The 22,459-nt window shown below is 34.8% G+C and overlaps 3 protein-coding genes across 4 annotated transcripts; 1 reads left to right on the top strand and 2 right to left on the bottom strand.

Annotated features, from left to right (window-relative positions):
- Positions 1 to 3,181: 3,181 nt before the first annotated feature.
- On the top strand, positions 3,182 to 6,869 carry LOC111901134 (uncharacterized). Of its 2 annotated transcripts, XM_023897012.3 has the most exons (7): positions 3,182 to 3,444; positions 3,906 to 4,053; positions 4,159 to 4,316; positions 4,397 to 4,498; positions 4,596 to 4,719; positions 4,943 to 4,980; positions 5,061 to 6,869. In XM_023897012.3, exons 1-7 carry the CDS (start codon positions 3,442 to 3,444, stop codon positions 6,792 to 6,794), a joined length of 2,307 nt encoding a protein of 768 aa, XP_023752780.1. In that variant the 5' UTR covers positions 3,182 to 3,441; the 3' UTR covers positions 6,795 to 6,869. The 2 variants fall into 2 exon arrangements, with proteins under 2 accessions (XP_023752780.1, XP_042751848.1); XM_042895914.2 differs by lacking the exon at positions 3,906 to 4,053.
- Positions 6,870 to 15,807: 8,938 nt separating this feature from the next.
- LOC111901090 (uncharacterized) lies at positions 15,808 to 16,655 on the bottom strand. Its single transcript, XM_042895598.2, has 2 exons — positions 16,549 to 16,655; positions 15,808 to 16,398 (listed from the first exon to the last, which is right to left on the bottom strand). Exons 1-2 carry the CDS (start codon positions 16,621 to 16,623, stop codon positions 16,024 to 16,026), a joined length of 450 nt encoding a protein of 149 aa, XP_042751532.1. The 5' UTR covers positions 16,624 to 16,655; the 3' UTR covers positions 15,808 to 16,023.
- Positions 16,656 to 20,520: 3,865 nt separating this feature from the next.
- On the bottom strand, positions 20,521 to 22,166 carry LOC122194620 (uncharacterized). The gene is made up of 3 exons (XM_042895597.2): positions 21,798 to 22,166; positions 21,125 to 21,193; positions 20,521 to 21,051 (listed from the first exon to the last, which is right to left on the bottom strand). The coding sequence occupies exons 1-3, from the start codon at positions 22,119 to 22,121 to the stop codon at positions 20,677 to 20,679; spliced, it is 768 nt and encodes a 255-aa protein (XP_042751531.1). The 5' UTR covers positions 22,122 to 22,166; the 3' UTR covers positions 20,521 to 20,676.
- Between the last annotated feature and the right edge of the window lie 293 nt (positions 22,167 to 22,459).

Here is a 22,459-nt window from a genome sequence, read left to right as displayed (position 1 = left end):
GTGAAGCCTGGGGTTAAAAAGAATTGAAAAATGGAAGATAAAGAGAGTAATATTGCGCTAAAGATGAAAGAGGAGAGTGATATTGTGTTCAACTTAGAGGCTCTTTGATAGTTACTGATTGAGTCAGATCTGACTGAGATAAAAGTCTAACTGGGTCTGAAGCTGACTGAGTCTATCTAACTGATATCACGATATTTGATTGTACGTCTAACTTATGCTGAATGATAAAAATGACCATTTTGCCTTTAAATTTAAAATACATTATTTTATCATATTAATTTCATAATTCTATTTTGTTAATTTCTCATTTAGCTTTTACCAATTATTTATTATAGTTGTCACTCTTGGCGCTTGCAATTTTTTACTTTGTTTATCATTTATTTATTAATAATTAATTACAAAAGCAAAAGCAAAACACGTCGGTCAATCCCATCCCACCTAAACTCTCTTTATTTATATACTTTCTTATCTTTATGGAAACCTAAACAAAAAACTCATCTGCCAACAATATCACCGCCGACCATCATATCCTTCTGTCTCCTACCCCTATTCTTGTTGTCGTTCTATATCATGGAGGAAAATCCAAATATTTGGATTTGAGTTCCAACCTTACAGGTTTTGATTTCTGATGAAGATTCAAACATTTTTATTTTAAAATTTAGGGATTTTTGGTATGTATTATCATGAAGGAAGACCGAAATCTAAACTACTCTTATTGCTGAAGCTCTCGATGACATCGAACTGAGTCCAGGATCTTAAGACGGCGACATGGTGCTCTCCGATTTTAGATATGCTAGCAATTGTATTGACAAAAACTTCATCCCTTTGGATTTTGAGTTTTATCGGCAGTGTCGATGGGTAAAATGGGGGGCAAAGCATGTCTTTTTTCTTCAATTAGTCGGTCAGCTTCTTTTTTTTGGGTGGACAGAGTCAGCCATTTTTATGGACCAAGTCAGTGCTATGTGTTGGGTCAGATACAAATCAAACACCTTGACCGGACGGAGTCAGACAAAAACATCTGACCGGACCCGGTCAACACCAAATCAAACAGCCCCTTACATTGAATAATAAAATATGGAGTAAATTATACGAATGGTCTCTACGGTTTGAGATAATTCATTAATTTGTATGTTTTGTCATTAATTTTTTTTTTAACTTGGACCGTTCCTATAATATATTTTTGTTATGCATTAGGTTCCTATCATACATTATTTATTTTATAGTTATTAGATTTTTCTTTATTTTTTTCAGTTTTATTAATTATTTGTTTATTTCTTTTGTTGTTATATAATAACAAGGTACAACTATTACAAGCTTAAGTACCTAAAAGCCAAATGAGAAAATGACTTGATAGAGTAAGATACATTTTGAAATGTACAAATTTAGTCTTTATTATTATTATTATTATTATTATTATTATTATTATTATTATTTATAAAATAAACCCTTATACTTTATTTTTTGTAACAATGCAATCCTTGTGACCAGCTATACCCGGTATATTGGCCATATACAAAAATTTCTTTCAGGGAAAATGACTTGATAAGGTAAAATACTTTTTGAAATGTACACATTTAGTCCTTATTCTTTTTTTTTTTGTAAAATAAACCCTTATACTTTATTAATATGTACACATTAGGTCATTTTCACCGGATTCTATAGGTTTTACTGATGTGGAAGCACAAATGACACTAAATAACAATTAATTAGCTTAGTCACCGGAGGTGGGTGATCCTCCAGCAACAAGAAAAAGGCGACGACCCTTCTCTTTCTCATCTTTCTTCTTTCCGGTCGAACGACAACAACCAAACACCCTTTACCTGTTGTGTTTCTTCGATATGTCTCTCTTTGCCTCCATTTTTGAGATATGTTGCCAGAAAAAGAAGAAAGAATCGACGAGGGGGCTACCCGAGCAGCTCCTCGCCGCCAATTACCGTCTCTACTTCCTCCTGCCTCCCCCTTCAACATTGTTGTTTTTGCCATCATTCCTTCTTGTTACCAGTGATGTGTAAGAACACACAAAGGAGTCGCCGGAGATCGGGGTTCTCCCTCTTTTTCATAATGAATAAAAGTTGGAAAAATCTCGTTGTGGATATGTGGATGCCACCTGAGTATTTCATTTCAACAAAATAAAAGAAAGGGAAAATGACTTGATAGGGTAAAATATTTTTTGAAATGTATACATTTAGTCCTTATTTTTTATTATTATTTTTTTTGTAAAATAAACCCTTCCACATCAGCAAAACCTGTAGAATCCGGTGAAAATGACCTAATGTGTACATATTAATAAAGTATAAGGGTTTATTACAAAAAAAAAGAATAAGGACTAAATGTGTAAATTTCAAAAAGTATCTTACCCTATTAAGTCATTATCCCAAGCCAAATACCTAATCAAGTAGTGAGAGCATCCTCCTTCCTCCGTTCCTCTCATTTTCTCACCCATAAGAATTCACTCTACTCTGCCTCTTTGTAACATGACGAGGCCCTTTGGCGTGCGCTAAAGGACGGTGTACAACGAGGTTAGCGATGGTGATGGCACACACGCTCTGTCTTAATGGTTAGAATAAAAATAATAATAATAATCTCTTTATTCTAATAAAAGAATAGTTTTATTCTCTTTTTGATATGTGTCACCATATTAGGTCTCATAATTAATTTATATTTTATTTTTTTTTTTGTCATGTGACACCCTGTTATGTCTCCTAATTAATGCATGTCACTTGTCAACATATTGATTCTCCATTTCAAGTTTTAAATTTTAAATTTCTCACTTTAATTACATTAAATTAATAACATTAAAATAAAAATAAAAATAATATTAATACAAATTATAAAGTAATATAATTTTACATATTTATTTAAATCAATGATTATAATTTTATATAACTAAAAAATATCTTAATTAATAATTTATTTTAAATGATTAATAATTTTAAGTTTTTACTATTAAAACTTAATTATTTTTATAAGCGTGGTTCTACGGATTATAAACTAATAAATAAATAAATAAACATTAGTAGCAGAATAAGATAAACAAATACTTAAATTAACTTAACATCTGTGTGGGAGACTTTTGCATCTTTTTATAGACTTTTTAGAAAAGTCTAAGAACTCTATATTTTAAAAAGTTAGTATTTACCCAAACACCTACTTATTTAACCCTATATAATAAATACACGATTTCATTTCATTCTCAAACGCTCAAACACATACCAGATTACCAGGCAGCTTACATATTAAAGAAGTTCTTTTTCCTAAAAAATCTCCGATGTCTGCCTATCATCGCCGCTTACCATATCCAATTTCCGGCAACATTTATACAGATTATACTTTCTCGGTGACCGTATAGATTCAATTCTAATCTGTATATCTATTTTTGCTGAGCAACATTTCCCCCTTCCTACAGCTCAACCGAACGGAAGCTATCCACGTTGTGCTTAAATGGTGAGTTCCGACTTCAATTTTCTAAAGTTTGATTCAATTTTATGCTTTTACAGTAATTGATTTCTTCCGATCGCTATTGAATTCCCAAGTTCGCGTTTCGTATATATAGCTTAAGCCTCAATGAAGGTTTTGAAGTAATATTGCGAACCTAAACTTGTGTATTCATGTTTGCCTTTGAAAACTTTCTGTGGACGTCTTCATAGTGATAATTGCCACTTCAAGGACCATTAATCGGATAAAAATTTAATCACTTGATTGAAGTACATCAGACAATTTAATTTATTCTGGATAATCAGTGCTTTCAGCAACTAAATTCGATGATTGTGTCTTACGAACATCAGAGAATCATGATCAGAAAATCATAATCATAATCAGCAAAGCACTTTTGCTCCATATCAATAACAAATTACATGATCATACACATGATTTAGTAATGTGACCTACTATTGTCAAATTTTTAGGGCACACAAATGGTGGACAGTAACATGTTAGCATTCATAGAGAATGAAGTGATGCCTCTTCATGAAGTAATAAACGCTATAAAAATAGTGAAGAATGAAGCGATTGAAAAGATCAATCCTTTAATCATCAGTCATGCTTCATCACTAAGTACCTTTCTCATTTCACCTTTCAGTAAACTTGTATAGATTATTCATTCCCATTTACATCTTTAAACTGTATTATAACTTATCTTAATGAAAAACACTGTAACAGGTTCTTTGCAAATGGAGTCATCCTCAGTGGATTTTATAATTTCAATGGGTACATCAGAAGATTTTCCTGGTGATAATTTGGTTGGGGAATTTTCACGGGTTTTAAAGCCTGGTGGAGAAATCTTTATTCATCAAAGTTTTGATGCTGCCAAAAAGAATGTAAAACATTTGTCTTCTTCCCAAAAGTGAAACTAATCTAGGCTTTGTGTATCAATCAATCACTGTTAACTGTTTTTCAGACAACATCTTCCCTTGGGCGCAAGTTATTAGTTGCAGGGTTTTCAAATATTGAGGTGGTTCAGATGGCAGAGGTGCTGTCTGAAGGTCTTCAGTCTTTTGGGGTAAGCAAAACTTCGAAGAAATCAATAGGTCACTATCTATAAGACCCAAAATTATATTTTTATGAAACATTGAAATGGTTAAATTTATTGTCAACAGGTAAAGGGAAAGAAGCCTTCTTGGAAGATTTTACCAAAAGTTGAGGTTGTTGATGAAATGGATGTTATAGATGAAGATAGTCTCTTATCTGAAGAGGATTTGAAGAAGTCCCAACTCCCAACAAGTAAAGACATATTCAAGTTTTTATATATGATCCGAGTGGTTTGATTGAGATATGTGTGTGTCACTATAATATCTAAATGGGTTAATGTCATAAATGGGTAACGAACTATTTTGGATTAAATGTGAATCAAATATGTAAAGTTGTAAACTACACTTCAGTAGTAACAACAAAAATAAAAGAATCTTATGAACAAAAAATCAATAATTGTTTATATTTTTTGCAGGTGGAGATTTTGAAGTTGGAAGCACACCAAAAATCAGTGTATGTCATTTTGTTACATCACTAATTACAGAAATGCCATTGAATTTTATTAGCATTTTTCTTTTCATTTTGAGATGCAGAGTATATTAGGTGATGCTTTTCATCAAAATATTCGGCTTATTAGTTCAAACACACCATTGTCCAAAAATGTTTCCCGTCTCGATTACTCACAACCACCACGCTCCATACAATTTGAGACCATCTGTTTTCCTACAAACACTGCATGTGATCCTACTAAAACTTTACAAAACCAATCTCCTACATGTCAACCCCAATCAACTGATGATGATGACACATCTCTACCTGTTAAGAGCTCGAAAAGAAAGAGCTCTGAAAAAACCGCAAATCCTAATCGTACGGGTCCCGCTCCCGCTCAAACATGGTCTACGGCCGAGGAAGCCGCATTGATAACTGCATGGATCGACATCTCGGAGGAGATCGGTGCAAGCGGTAATTATGTTGGTCCTTTTTGGAACCGTATTTTGAAACATTTTTATAATGCAATGGGTCGTTATGACTACCGTACACACCACCAACTTAATTCAAAATGGAGGGACATAAATCGGAAGGTGATGAAATTCAACGACATCTACAACAACTTGTTAAATGAACGCGGAAGTGGTCATAGTGAAGCCGACATTTTGAGAGCAGCGCTCGAACAATACCGATCGGAACATAACGGGGTAGCGTTTAGCTATGCATCCGCTTGGGATGCTTTTAAAAAATCCCGAAAATGGTTAACAGTGTATGGGAATGGGAAGAATCATACAAATGGTTTGAAACGAACCAAGACATCTGACTTGAATGATTATACGACATCGCTCGTTGACTTTGACGAAGAGGATGACCCGCCCGTACCGGTACCGGTACCTGAACCCGAACCATCCCGACCGCTTAAGAGCTCCAAAAGAAAGAGCGATAAAAATATCGCAAATAATGTTGGTATCGGTACTTCTAACGGTCAAGCATGGACTACGGTCGAGGAAGCCGCACTGGCAACTGCATGGGTCGACATCTCGGAGGAGGACGGTTCAACGGGTAATGCGCAAAGTGTCGGTCCGTTTTGGAAGCGCGTGTTGAAACATTTTCACAATGCAATGGGTCGTGATGACTACCGTACAAACCACCAACTTAGCTCAAAATGGAGGGACGTAAACCAAAAGGTGGCGAAGTTTAATGACATCTACAACAACTTGTTAAGTCAACGTGGAAGTGATCATAGTGAAGCGGACATTTTGAGGGCGGCGTTAGACGAATACCGATCGGAACATAACGGGACTACGTTTAACCATGGATCCGCTTGGGATGTTCTTAAAAAATCCAAAAAGTGGGTGACGACGTCTGTGGTGGATCATACAAGTGGCCCGAAACAAACCAAGACATCTGACTCGAATGATTATACAACATCATCGGATGCATGTTGTCTTGTTGATGTCAACGACGAGGATGATGAGATTGAGCCCGAGGATGACGAGATTGAGCCTGAAGAACCTCGACGCCCGATCAGGAGGGGTAAAGGAAACAGAGCTTCATCGTCGACTTTATCGGGCTCCGGTATGGATGAGAAAATAGATCGTTTAGCAGATAAGTTGGAGAAATTTACCTCGACTTATGACCAACACTTGGAATTGGAAAAAGAAAAAATACGAATAAAGGTAAAAGCACGGGAGGAGAAAATCCGTGCGAAAAATGAAGCACGCGAGGTTGAAGATTTTAAAATCTTAACGGCGAAGATCGACCATCTAATCGGACCTTCTCTTCAAGCAGCTCTAGCATTGAAGGATAAAATAGCGAAAAGATATGGTTTTGAGTAATGTTTTTTTCTTTATTTTCATGTACTCTTATATATATTTTAGTTTTAGTTAATGAAAATTTTTAATTATCGTTAATTTTGTATTTGTATTCTTTTTCTTTGTATTTAGTTAGTTAAATGTTTTAAAATTAATAATTGTTATTTGTATTAAAAAGAAATGGAATGTCAAAAATGGGTAAGACACATTCAAAGATGTAGTGAAAGATGAAAGAGGAAAGTGGTGTTGCGTTGAAGTGGCTATGAAAAATGAAAGATGTGTATGTATATCATTAGTGGATGATTAAAAATTAAAAAAACTGAAAATTTATGTATATCATATTATCATATACCTTAGATGCAATAGGCAAAGGCCTTCCGAATTGGGCCAAAAGGTAAAAGTTGCTTCATGATATCAGCCTGCTAAATAAATACACTTCCTCCTTACGAACAATATTTTATGTAATGTCATTAATCAATTGGTCTTTTGCATTTTAAAGTTTTTTACATTTTCTCAATATTATGTACTAGGATACGAAATTTGGGAATTTGATGTTCTTTTGTAGGCGACTTTATCTCAAAATTTTCTTGCTACTGACATTTTAGACCCAAAAGAGAAAGCATATTTACGGATGTACCCTTGATGTCATGTTACTTCACTTGCTTGAATTTTCGTAAGAAATGGTCTCATGGATACAAAATGAGAAATTTTATCATTTTATAAGCCTTAAATAACTTCCACTAGTCTAGTGAATATCAAATACAACTTTTATATTATTTTAGTAATACAAGACTGATAAAAAAAAATATTGATTTTGATTGATTTAACCCGCAAACCAACCAAAATAAGTGTTTCTACATATAGGGCTCCAATATAAAAGATTGAGTTTTTATTTTTAATTTTTTGTTTAAAAAAACATGTTTATCAATGAACAAATACTATTGGTTAGTACAAAAGGTGCCACAAGTTTACACAATGGAGGAAAGTAAATGAATAGGTAACAGAAATCTGATATTCCAGCTATGGCCTATTAATATATCACGATCACATGTTGATTCCTTTCATTTTAACAGTCGATCTCCGGCGATGGTGATTTTTGATTCATCAATGTCATCACCGGAAATAACTGCAAAATGTTGATCTGAAGATCAAATAGGTTGATTATATCTCAGATTCAGGTTAAAGTTTGTTGTCTGTGAAATTATTTGCGTTCATACTGGTAAAAATGAAGTTTTTCAGCTACATAAGAATTAAATACGAAAATGGAGGTTTTGGGCTATGAAATCAAACTAGCTTGCTAGGCAAATAATAAATGATAATGACTTACGAGTTCGTAAGAGACGCCATCAGCTTCGAACCCTTTGAAATGGTTCCTTCTCGATTCTCCTTCTCCAGAAACCCTAACCACATTTCCGATTGGCTTCGTGTCCTGTCTAACTCCTTCTTCATCATCATTGTCATTCTTGTCGGTTATTTCTTGCAATGAAACTTGGTTTACTTCTTCATCTTCGTCTTCGTAAATGATCATTTTTCTTTTACTTCCCGATTTCTTAGCTCCGATCACCACTGGTGGTGGTGGTGGTGGTGATGATGAAGAGTCACCGGAGAACAAAGACAACCTGTCCTTCATCGATCTCTGCCTAACCACAGTCTGTACTCTGTGGCAGTGTATGACTGAGGTGGTGTGGACAGGCCAAGGGTATATTTAGTAGGAAATGTCTAACATTTCCCATTGTTGTTTACGGGTTGGACTTTGTAAATTTTATTTGACCAAATTAAAAAGATAATAATAATAATAAAAATAATTAAGATTTACCCATGATGTCCAATATTCTTGACCTTTTAATTAATTTATTTATTTATTATTTTTTTTGATAAAAAACGTTGGAATTATTAAAAAAAAGACACAATTTTAAATACAAAATAACTTGTAACCTAACGGTATCAAAATTGATGAAATGTGACCATCAACTAAAAATTGTCAAATATGGTGGGAGACAAAAAAAATGTAGATTTAGATGCATAAAGTTTCATAGTTGTTTTAAAAGAAATCCATTCCAAAACCTTATTTTTTTTCCTATAAGCAATTCAATTAACTTTGAAATTTGTAGAGAAAAAAAGTTCATTAAATTGCTTAGATTTTGAATGGATAGATTTTTTTAAAAAAAATAAATATTTGTTTTTATAGATCAGAAGTCCATTTTATAGGTAAAGAGAGTAGTCCATGGATACATAAATATGTTAGGCTAGATGGAGTGGACTCGGGGAAGCTCGGCAAATGTGAACATATATTCGGTGAACACACTCCCCTAACTCGTCATGCCAAGTCTGGAGAGTTAACTCGGAAACTGGGTGTAGATGAGAGATGGTGTAATTGATTTTTTTACCACTTTCAAAAAATACATCAGTTTTCAAAATATAACCGTTTTTCTTTTCAAAATTTCAAATTTCAAATCATTCAACAACTACTATAAATACCTATAATATTCTTTATTCTTCACCCCATTCAAACCTTCTTTATTCATTTTTCTCAACATTATTTATTTTCTACCATCTTCATCTCACAAAATGGCCCATATTTAGAGTATGGATGAAGAGATAATTTTGGCTCTTGTTTGTGTCGATTAAGTGAAGATCCAAATCACATCAACTTCGTAGATGGGTCTCCTTCTGGAGAAGAATCACCCAACGCTACAACCTCGAAGTACGTGAAGGGCGTCATTGAAGTAAAGATCAACCCTTCGTCAAATGGAGAAAAGCACAGTGGCAATATAGTTTCATACTATGTTTTCTAAGGTGAGGCGTGATGTAGTAAATAGTTAAAATGATGGAATGTTGTGAGCCAATTCTCTTCAAAATTTTCATGCAGAAAGTAACAAACATTCCGGTTAGTAGAGTTTTGGAAAGTTGAAGATGTGTGACAAGTGTGATATAAAGCTGATGTGGCAGGAAAAAGAGTGAACAGAGTGGCATGACTCCTAGCCTTATAGATCATTTATCTATAATAGTGATTACATGTTTATATAATAGCATGTTTAGTTGAAATATAGGTTCATATTAAAATAAATGAAGTTAATCGTTAGTTTATATGTTCCACCAATTTGAGAAAAGTTATACTATGTTTTGAATCGGTAATTTTTTCAATCCAATTTCAAAGAACAGTATGTTTCTAGGCCTAAGTTACTTAATCCTCACATTCGTTCCATATCCATAATGGAGGCTATCAGGATTGAAGCACCCTTCACACTTTACGAGGTCAAGGCTGTTGTTTGGGCCTGTGGTGGAGAAAAGGCCAAGGGGTCCGACAGATTCACACTCAAGTTTATTAAAAACTATTGGGATACAATTTGTGATTATGTTATGAGATTTGTGAGACACTTTAAGGAATCTGGCACACTTGGACACGGTCGTAACTCCTTATTTATCACACTCGCACCCAAAGTTAAAGACCCCTCCACACTCAATGAATATCACCCTATATAAAATAGGGTTAATTAATATCACTGTAGCCCAACCAACTTTCGAGATTTGTTTTAAAAGGTTCCTCATATATTTATTTTGTAGTACAACTCCTTAAACTTAGAACTAACCTATTAAAAAGGGCATTGAATTTCATTTTCTCCAGTTTCACCGATTAAATCTGGATTATGTGGCATTTTTAATTTTTGAGTAATAAAACGAATCTCTTTCTTTCTCTCTCTCTCTCTCTCTCTCTCTCTCTCTCTCTTTCTTTCTCTCCCGGGTAAATTGGGATTATGTGGCATTTTTAATTTTCTTAACAACTACCACCATGCCATCACATGATAAGTAGCCTTGTAAACACACCTGAATCCTCCCTCCCCCAACATCCAATCATCAGATATGTTGGTAGCCAAAGTGAGTTCGCATCTTTGGATTTCACATGATCTAATCAATTATACACAATGGTATGGATGATAAGGCAAAATAAACAAAAATACATATGATAAGCATTCCACTGTTCCATTGCTAAAGCATGTATGTAAACCATTATTTAAAAAAGCAGTCGAGGCGTACGCCTTGATGCGCGCCTCAAGGCGATTTGGGGATGAAACGAGTTTGAGGCGCCGATTCTAGGGTCTGGTTTAGGGCGTGCGCCTCAAATGTTTGAGGCGGAGAGAAGCGGAGGAAAGCAGATGAAGGCGGTGCGTTTTATGTGGAGGCGTTCAAGAGAGATTTTGTCCTCTAGCCTTTTGTTTTTATGTTTTTTACCCCATAGTTTTTCCACAATTTTGTTTTTTACTTTTACTTCTGCAAGAAAGTAAGTTCTAAGACTACCCAAAATATCAATTTCACACTTTTTGACCTACTCTAGAATCGATATTTTTCCTATTACTTGGACCTTCCTTCTTTTTCTTCTTCTTTATTCAAACATATCACATAAGTCTTCCATACTTCCTTCAAGAAAATCTGAGGCCATTATTTCTTCAAGCCATTGAAGACCTCATCAGGTTACATTTTTTTCTTTATCTTTTTTTTTTACCTCGTCTTCTGTAGTGTTTTTTATTTCTATTCATTATTTCATGCAGACATGCACTTATTATGTGTTTAATGTCATAAATGCAATAGCTTTTCTTGGCTGTTCCATGAATTAGTAATAGTATATAGCTTTTGGTTTTTATTGCCTTATTTTGCTGGTTGTTTGCAATCTTTTTTGCTATTTAATGTAGTTTTCTTTCTGTTTTCTTCATACATCGATATATTTTCTTGCTTTCTTGCTATTTTAGTAATAATATACAACTTTTGGTTTTCTTAACTGTTTACAAGCTTTTTGTTTGCTTCATACATCCATGAATTAGTAACAATATACAGTTTTTGGTTTTCTTGACTGTTTAGACTTTTTGCTTACTGTTTAGGACTGTTTCATCCAATTTCTTTTATTAGGATGGCTACTAAAGGATCACGAAATGATCCTGCATGGAAGTATGGTACAGAAGTAACAATTGAGGGTAGGAAAAAACCTTACAAATACTTAAAATGTAAGTTTTGTAGTAAAGTCATCAAGGGGGGAGTGAAGATAATGAAGGAACATCTTCCATGCACTCACAAAGATGTTGCAACTTGTCCTAATGTTCCCATCGAGGTGAAGGACGAAATCACTCTATATTTGAAGACCTTTGAATCTACAAAATTTATGGCCCAACACAATTTTGAAGAGAATGTGGAATGTGGTGCATACTTTGTGAATCTCGACAATAGTTCTTCTCTAGGTGTGTAAACAATAGGGGTGTTAGAGGACCTATGGATCGATTTTTGGGGACTACAAAAATTGATGAGCAAGGAATGGTATCGGGTGAGAAGATGACACCAGCAAGTGCTAAAGAACACCGGAAGAGAGTTTGCTTGGATATCAGGAGATGCTTTTACGAGAACGAGATCTCATTCAACGTGGCAACAAGTCCTTCTTTTATAGGTATGGTGCATTCCATTGGCCAATACGGGAGGGACTTGAAACCACCTTGTAACATCCCAAATTTCAAGACCAAAAAATTCATTTTTAATTAAGTAGCTTATAAAATTGTTTACTGAAAAACATCGTTAAATGTCATAAAACATGTCATGGAAATATAATAGTGTCAGAGTACAGTCCCAAGAACATCATAGTGCAGAAATCATGTGTGTGCGCTGCTACCGTGCCGGCTCCTCCCCCTTCGCTGAAGAGGTACCTGAAACAAAACTGAAAACTGTAAGCACAAAGCTTAGTGAGTTCCCCTATCATACCACATACCACATAAGGCATGTCCCTTGGTATCTTTCAACCGGTATCTAACTGGCATGACTGGGAGCTGGGCTCCCCTTCGGTATCATTAAACCGGTAATTGAGAGCTAACCTCCCCTTCGGTATCTCACAACCGGTAACCAGGAGCTAACCTCCCATTCAGTATCTTTCAACCGGTAACTGGGGACTATTTCACCCCTACCACTACCACATAATAGCCTATCATGAACATATATCTAGGCATGCATGAGTGATGTCTACTCCTTCGTTATCTTTCAACAGGTAACTGGGGTTGTTCCGCCCCTACTACTACTAACACATTTAGCATTCTAGCACATAACCATAACATATATCAGCATACCAGATAACTATCATAAAGACAATCATCTCTACCATAATCTCTTACTGGTGGGCCGACCTTGGTGCCTTAGACCCACTTCTACTAGAAGGTAGCTCACCTTAGTGTCATGAAGTGTACGAACTGTCCTCGCTGGCGATATAAACTCCTCTCGATTCATACAAATAACGATCTTCCTTAATTACCATTTCATGGTCAACTCTGGGTCAAAGTCAACATCTGGCTGACTTAACTCGCTGAGTTGACCCACCAACTCGCCGAGTTCCATAGTCCTTAGAACACTAAAAGCTTCGAGCCTACTCGCCGAGTCTTTCAAGAACTCGTCGAGTTCTCATTCATACGAGGTCGGGACTTTCTACCACTGACTCGCCAAGTTCATCCTTGAACTCGTCGAGTCCTTCTTCATGCAAGAAGGCACATCTAGTCTTGGACTCGCCATGTTCCTTATGAACTCGTTGAGTTCGTCTTCATGTAGTTGGGACTTAGTCTTGAACTTGCCGAGTTCTATTCTTGAACTCACCGAGTTCCATGATCTTCAGGTCCATATTCACATCCATGCATCTTGTTGAGTCCTCTTCTAGATTCAACCAGTTCGATCATAAATAGAAAAGGTTGGGGAACCATAGCCCGGCTCGCCGAGTCCCCCAAAGTCCAAGTCTACCAAGTCGATTTTAGTTGGGCTCAATGCATCCAAAACATAGATCTGACCTCCTAGGGTCCATATTACACGTAAAGTTACAAACTTGACGTTCATGCATGGGGGTATTTGGCTCAAATGGCCCTAAAATGAGGTTATATGATGCATGAGACTCCCATGACCATAAATTTGGCACCTTTATGTCATGGGAATCCTCAATGGTTCCAAATATGAAGTTCTACCCCTTTAGAACCACAAAACCCCGAAGTTGGCTCCATTAAAGCTTAGAAAAGGTAGACATCAACCCTAACTAGAGATCTAAGAGATAGATGGTTAAGGTTGAAGATTTTTACCTTGAATGAGCTGGAAATGAAGCAAAACCTCTGGATCTACTTGCTTCTTCGGGAACCCCCAAGCTTCCACTTCTTTCTTCAAGCTTCAAACCACCAAAAACACACAAAAATGGCTAAAGAACACTCCAAATGCTTTAAGTTTCCGAGTTAGGGCTTTTCTGGACTATGAGAGACGATGGAGGCTGGATTGGGACAAGATAAGGCGTTTAAATAGGGTGCAAACCCTAAATATTAGGGTTTCATCCAGGCAGACCTACTCGCCGAGTCGGGCTCCCGACTCGTCGAGTAGGTTACTTAAAACCTATGTCCAAAGTCTAGTCTACTCGACGAGTTGGGCCTCCAAATCATCGAGTCCCAGTGTAAAACATGCAATTATTTTAATTTAAAATACGTACCGGGAAGCAGGGGTTACAACTCTCCCCCACTTATTTCAGACTTCGTCCTCGAAGTCTGTTGCTACATCTCAAAAAAGCTTGGGGTAGTACTCTCTCATTTCGTCCTCCAGCTCCCAAGTCCATTCTGAGCCCTTGCGTTGTTGCCATTGCACCTTCACCAGCTCGACCATCTTGTTCCTCAAATCTTTCGACTTCCTGTCGAGGATAGCTACTGGTCGCTCAATGTAGTTCAGGCTTTCATCCACCTGAATATCCTCTAGAGGCACCACGGTAGAGTCGTCTACTAGGCACTTCCGCAGCTGGGAGACGTGAAAGGTACTGTGAATTTGGCTTTGCTCGGCTGGCAGATCCAGCCTATACGCTACCTTGCCCACCCGGGCTGCAACCTTGAAAGGCCTAATGTACCTGGTGTTGGATTAGTGTCTAAGCCCGTAACCATATTTGTCAAGTACTTGACCCAATTGTGCATGGTCCTTTTGGGTTGTCTTCACCAGAGCAACTTGACTGGAGAAATAATAGAGAAAGAGGTTATTATGATTTATTAATATGTTATAAGAATAATATATTAAAGGAGAAATCATATTTGTTTAATTAATATTGGTCAATAATTAATTAAGAATTAATTTAGTGATCAAGTGTAATTAATTAAACTAGAGGGGCTGAATTGTAATTATGTGATAGTTACAAAATAGGGTAATGGTTATCCTAGATATAGGTTGGACGAATTCAAGGGATAAGATATCGTTGAAATCGTCCAAAGGATAAAGGATAAAGGGTTTTCAAGGCTTATCTTATTGTTACTTGGTGGACAAGCAACTAGATAAGGATAAGGACTGAAACTCTAATCTCTACACCTATATAAACACCCTTTTGGCACATGAATTTGTCCATGCCTTCTTAAAGGGTTCTTAGGGCCGATTTTATACCTCCTCCCTCTCTCTCTTGTCTCTCCATTTGCTCTTGGTGTTTGTGAGCCATTAGAGGTACTACACTTGTGGTACTTGCTTTCAAGACTTAGAGTTTGAAGATTTGAGTTGTTATTGCAATATAACAACAAGAGGTATGTGTATTTCGAAAATACTAGGGCATATTAGGGTTTCTTTATGTGTTCATAATGTTGTGTATCTAATAGTGAAAACATAGATCCAATTCTAGGGTTGCATGCACACATATGATTGTTTGTACAAAACCCATCACCTGGGGCCCAACTTGCCCCGCTTCCTGAATCGGATGACACCTTTCCAAAGTGACACCTTCTGGAGGACCATATCCCCGACCTGGAACTCCAGGTCTGAACGGCGCTTGTCGGCATAACTTTTCTGCCGACTCTGAGCAGTTTGAAGCCTGCTCCAGTCCTGTTGGATCCTCTCCGTCGTCTTGAGTACCACTTCGGTACTCTCCATGACCCTCTGTCCAACCTCACCCCAATATATCGGGGTTCTGCACTTCCTCTGCCAAACCTCACCCCAGTATATCTTTATATATACTACGAAGGCACAAACGCAAGTTGCATCAAGCTAGACTCATTCTACGGAAAACATATCGATAAAGAAACAAGTCTATAGAAAAACAAGCGTTATGTTTACAAGCGAATACGGATTACAAGCATCAAAGCTAACGGTTTATATTAATTCAATGTGCTTGAACAAATCACGTTAAGGAGTTGACACATAAGTAGTGCACTCATGCAAACACAATTACATAGTCTTAATCTAAAATTATCAGAGTTAGAATAGTTTCTCATTAGACAACCTAATTAATTTAAAATATGAATTACAACTTGAGAGGCCAACTAGGGATCCGATCGATTGTTTTCTGAACAAGCCCAAAAAGCTCATGTTGCTTGTTGTCTCCATAACCTACATCGACTATCCCACACAATCTCTTTAATTTTGCATCGTAAACCTTTTCAACAAAAAAACCAGGATATTCTCGAACATTCGGGATCGTTTTGTTTGGTGGAACAAAATGCACCCGACACTTATGCATAACTGACTCAGCTGCAAACTCTATCTCATCAAAACTATAAAATAGTTCCCTTTCTTCCTCGGACCCCCACTTTCCTCCATCTTCATTTACTGCAATCTCGGGTCGATAAAACCTCCGACCAGTCACCATAATCCTCCCATCTCTCGTTTCTCGAATATCCTGTGTACACAACGAATTGTCTGCTTAAAAAAATGGTAATCTGCAACACATGTAAGCGACCCACAAATTGATTGCTTTTATAAGTCTTAAGTTGTGGAAATACCAACAAGTTTTAGGTTAACGTTATTGGGTTAGTTTAAAGGTACTTACCTTAATAATAGCTACAGAGGGCTTCATGTTATATTCTTCCGGACTAACAAGCACGGTATCCTCCTGTTCAGACATGCAAACGAAGGTTTTGAGCTATTAAATCAAGAAAATTAACAAATAATAAAAAATAATGACTTACGAGCTCATAAGAGATGCCATCGGTTTCAAACCCTTTGAAATGTTTCGTTACCCATTCTCCTTCTCCAGAAACCCTAACAACATGTCCAATCGGCTTTGCGTTAACTTCTTCATCATCGTGATCACTAATGTTGCTGTTCATCAGTGGCAATAAATCTTGCGGTTTTACTTCTCCTTCTTCATATTCGTCTTCATAAACGATCATTTTCTTTCTTTTCCCTAACCTCTTACCGATCACCGGTGGTTGTGGTGAAGAAGGCAGAGACAGCCTGTCGTTCATCTTCACTGTAGATGGTCAAAGTGTGTAGCTAGGACTGTTAGCTAGGTGATGTTGAAGGGTATGTTATTAAAGGTGGGATATGACTAAAATTCGCAAACAAACGGCCTTGTTGTGTTTTCTATTTTTCCCAATTGTGATATTGTATTTTACTATTATTGTGTATGTGAAAACAGTTATTCTTTGTACTGTATACTTATTTCTTTTTATCTTAGGAATTGTATTTTACTGTATTATATTTCTTAAAATCACTTGATTTTTAGAAAGAGTAACATGTTATATTTTGTTATCTTCTTGTTATAATGTTCAGAATTTTTATAATACAACGTTTTGACTACTTACCGAAAACACAAGTTTATAACTGGAGGAACATGCAAATTTTGAGTAAAATGTTATTTTAGACGGGTAATTTTTGAGTTTAATGGTCTAAGAGGCAAAAAAAAAAAAACTAAATGGTCTTTTAAAACCCAACCTAAAACTTTGATGTGCCTTTATGTCAATAACCCATCTATGAATGGATAAAATTTATGAATTTTGAATGGATAAAATTTGAAAACACTAATAATATTTGAATTTTGTGAAACGCTAATCTACCCTAATAAATAAGAATGATTTTGCCACATGGCCTTCTCTCATTCAATTTGCCACATGTCATTTTGTTATAATTTAGAGATATATTTATTTTCCACTTGTCATTTATTTCATTTTCCATTTCTAATATATTACTAATTAGTTTCCATAAATTAAACCTACCATAATGATATTAATTTCAAATTTTAAATTTTAAATTTCAATTTCAATTTCAAATAAATTTACAGTTTAAACATTTGTGTTTAACATTTTGTTATAATTAACCTGTTTAGTTTACGGGTCTGATAACTAAACAATAATTTTTATTTATTTATTTTTTGCATGTTTTTTTTCTCATAATTTTTATTTATTTCAAATTCAAATAAACTTCTCATCGTTTCTATTTAACATTTTGTTTTAATCAACCCGTATAATATACGGGTTTCACAACTAGTAATATTTATAAATTGATAAATTGGGAAACACTAATAATATTTATGAATGGATAAAATTTGAATTTTGAACTTTTAGTAAAGAAATTTTCATTTTAAATATAAGTAGAAAGGTTAAGCAGAACCATGACAAGGAGTGTGAAGTCTGTTGTTATTTTTACTCTCATTTGAGTCTTTTGGTGTTCTAGGAATGCTCATATCTTCAACAATAAGGTTAAGCAAGTCAAAATTTTAGCCAATAAAATGCAATTCTATGTTTATTTCTGGCTAAAAATAGAAGTAGAAAAGATAGTCACATCAAATGGTTTGATTGGTGTACTAACCGGGTATGCTTGTAATTTTATTCTAGCCATTTGCTAGCTTAATTTCTCTAATAAAAACATTTTTGCTGTTAAAAAAAACCCACTAGGCTCTCATCATATGAGCAACATATATAACTGTTAACTAACTACTTTTAGGGATAATTACCAAAATAACAATATTCAATATCTACCTAGATATAACAAATAACCTGTATTTTCTTAAATTTTGTAAATAAGCACCAAGTTCGAAACTTGGTTAGGTTGGAACTTACGTTTTGAGGTTCGAACAAGTTTTTTGTCAAAAAAAAAAAAAAAATCTAACTATTTCTCATATAAAAGTATCAAACTTGTTTTTTCTAGATGAGTTTTTAAAATTGTTCATGAATTTCGAACTTATTTTTTGTATATATTTAATGAAATGACATGATCATATTTTTCTTAGAAATGAAAAAGAAAAAAAAAACTAAAAAAGAAAGGAAAAATAATGAATTTAGAGCAAGAACTAACGAGATATAGTGTTATGTTATGGAAGAAGAAAGAGTGAAAAACAAAGACAAAAGTTTAGAAATCATAAAAGGCTCGTCCTTTATGCTTTGAAATCTTCAATGTTATCTGTGAAGACATTGGTCATTTTTACGTTATATTAAAAATGTAGTTATAGTAATAAGACTAAACTGTATAAATGGTTCATGTGGTATGTGGGTATGAGAGTTTCTTTCTTCGTCGGATCTGTGTCTTACCATCTCTCACTCACGTCTCTCTTTATCTCCCTAGTTCCGGTTGTGCCTTTTCATCTCCTTCCTACCGACGACGACTTCAGGTAGTGGTGATTGTGCTACCGACGGTGGCTTCTGGTGGTGGTGGTGTCGATTGTGCTTTATCGGTGATGTGATGTTAAGTGATAAAGGAAGGCAGATGGAGGGTAGGGTGTTTACATGTTCTTTTTTATATTGTTTAGTAAATAAAATTAATAAAAAAATGTCAAAGGCATTTTAAAAAAATCAAAATAAATTGGACCAAATTTGCAACAAAATAAAAATTGTAGACTTCTTATATTTAGTCAAAACCTTTTTTGAACATAAATGACGCCAATTTTCGACATACCACTTAAACCATTTGTACAGTTTTGTCCAGTAATGATTATTTATTGAATATAGTCAATATTGTTGTGATTATCCCTGCACCATTTTCTTTTGTTCTAATTTACATTAAAATATTCTAACTATGATGTTTTTATTTACATGTTAATGATTCAACATGTATTTATAAGACTAGTGTACGTATCATTATTTATGATGTGTTTACAAACAGTATTGATTCAAAATACTAAAAAAAATTTGTCAAATAAATATTATAATAACCTGTTTTTACTTAATTTCTATTTTAAACCGATGTCTGTCTACTTATACTAAAATATGGTTTAATTTTCATTAACTAGCGATCTAATTTACGTAGAAACCTACCACCATCAATATGTGGCATTTGACCAGGTGGTTGATATGAAACACACCAAAATGATGAAGTTGATCCATATTTAAATCTTACAAGCTTCAACTCTTATGAAGCATGTTGTTTAAAAAAAATCGTAGAAACCTACTAAAACATTATCATTAACTAATTACTACAAAACTAATAACAATAATCTTTGTCAATGAAAACAATAAAAATATGTTGATACTTTGCATGATATATATATATATATATATATATATATATATATATATATATATATATATATATATATATATATATATATATATATAAATTTGATCTTAAAATTATCGAAAATCAAGACGTAAAAGTTACATTACCTACACTAACTTTATATTATTAATTTTTGCAATTAATATTTTTAATGTCACTTTTTATCTTAAAACAGGTAATATTCTTGCAATGATACAGTTGTATTGACAATTGTACGAATACTTTGTTCCAGAATTGCTACAGAACAAAATTGCTGCTGGCCAAATAAATAAAATAGGAAAAAGAAAAAAGTTTTACCTTAATGGATTGGTTCAGAAATGCTAAATTTGTTTATTTTTTATTTTTTATTATGGTACTAGAAGAATGTTCGTCATTGTAGTAGTAGAATATATGTTATTCAAAATAATTGTGTAATTGTTACTAATCTTAAAATAATAATTTTAACAAAAAGCTTCCAGAAAAAAAATATATAATTATTTTAACTATACAATAACACACGAATCAAAACCACATCGTTTTAATAGTCTCTTTTGCGCATAGATTGCATATAAAATTTAAAACAAATATTGAATTTTTGAAAGATGTCGAGGGAAAAATTTAGAATTACAAATATATTCGCAATATCTATATTGAAAAAGTTATATTCATGTAGTATTTCTATTTAACCGAAAGTAAGATATGTGACTTACGACTTGATAGGCCAATTAGGGATCCGATCGATTGTTTTTTGAACAAGCACAAAAAGTTCAAGTTGTCTACTATCTCCATGCCCTACATCAAGTATCCCACACAGTCTCTTTGATTTTGCATCGTAAGCCTTCTCAACAAAAAAACCAGGATATTCTCGAACATTCGGGATCGTTTTGTTTGGTGGAACAAAATGCACACGACATTTATGCATAACTGATTCAGCTGCAAACTCAATCTCTTCAAAACTATAAAATAATTCTCTTTCTCCCCTCGATTCCCATTTTCCCCCGTTTTCCTCTTCTGCAAACTCCGGCCGATAAAATTTCCGCCCATTCACCATAATCCTCCCATCTACAGTTTCACTGATATCCTGTAACAATATCTCCCGCATTGATAGAAAGTGAGAATTGTAAGCACTTTATTGAGATAAGTTAAAAGAGTACCTTAATTATAGTTACGGAGGGCTTCATGTAGATGTTAAGTTCTTCCGGACTTACAAGAACAGTATCTTCCTGTATGATAACGTTAAAATGATAAGTTTTTTGGGATATTTTTTTGAATGGGACAAAGTTTTGTAGTTTTCTATTATTACACTAAAAAAGATGTACATCGAATTTAAAAAAAAATGATAATAACTTGCGAAACAAGCCAAATATTGAGTTTTAATTAAAAGAAAACATATTTAAAAAATGAACGAAAACCTATTGGCTAGTACAAAAAGTACAGCAGAATGGAGGCAGCATGCAAAAGATAGTGGAAAGGAAAGGCGGTGAAGGAGGAAGACGGTGTGTTTTGGTCTCCGGCGAGCAACAAAAACGGGGAAATGACGGTGGTTTTTGGTTCATCAATGTCATCGGAAAAATCGAAATGTTCCTGATTTATTTTTTGAATTGGAAAAAACTGTGTATATGACTGAGATTTTTTGCTCATGGAGATCAAATAGCTAGGTTAACAAATCCGGTTAAATTTTGTTGTGAATTCGATCGAAAACGAAGAACGTTCTGCTAAGTTCATGAGTCTGATATAGAATTGGAAAATTATGAGTTCAATATCAGGAAAATGAAGGTTTTCAGGTATGAAATCAAAGTGACAAATAAGAAATAAATATTGACTTACGAGTTCGTAAGAGACGCCATCAGCTTCGAACCCTTTGAAATGGTTCCTTTTCGATTCTCCTTCACCAGAAACCCTAACGACATTTCCGATTGTCTTCGTGTCCTGTCTAACTTCTTCATCATCTCCGTCGTCGTCGTTGTTTAATTCTTCGTCGTTGCTGTTCGGCGGCAATGAAACTTGGTTTACTTCTTCTTCGTCTTCGTCTTCGTCTTCGTAAACGATCCTTTTCCTTCTCTTCGCTGATCTCTTAGCTTCGATCGCCGATGATGGTGGAGGCGGAAAGTCGCCGGAGCTCAGAGACATGCTGTCGCTCATCTCCCCCATGGCCACAGATGCTATGGTAGTGGAACAGTCTAGAAAAGTGGGGAGTGACTGAAATTCGCACACCAACGTTTTGCTTCTATTTTCAAAATTTCCAATTATGCCTTATAGTATTGTATTATTTTTAATATTTTAGAAATTTTGTGAAACACCCAAAAAAAGGGGAGGGTTTGAGAAAAATGACCAAAAATTTTTGTTTTCCAGAAAATGTCCATGACGTTGCAGAAAGTAGCTTTGCGGAAGTTTTTATCTTTTCAGGAATATATTTTGCTCTTACGAAATGACGTATCGTGGGAAAAGGACAAAAAAAAAGTTATGGTTCATTAGAGGGTACATTTGTT

Source organism: Lactuca sativa, chromosome 6 (assembly GCF_002870075.4).
Source record: "Lactuca sativa cultivar Salinas chromosome 6, Lsat_Salinas_v11, whole genome shotgun sequence".
NCBI classification, from domain to species: domain Eukaryota; kingdom Viridiplantae; phylum Streptophyta; class Magnoliopsida; order Asterales; family Asteraceae; genus Lactuca; species Lactuca sativa.
Note: the sequence above shows the minus strand (reverse complement) of the source record. Positions and strands in the feature narration are given on the sequence as shown.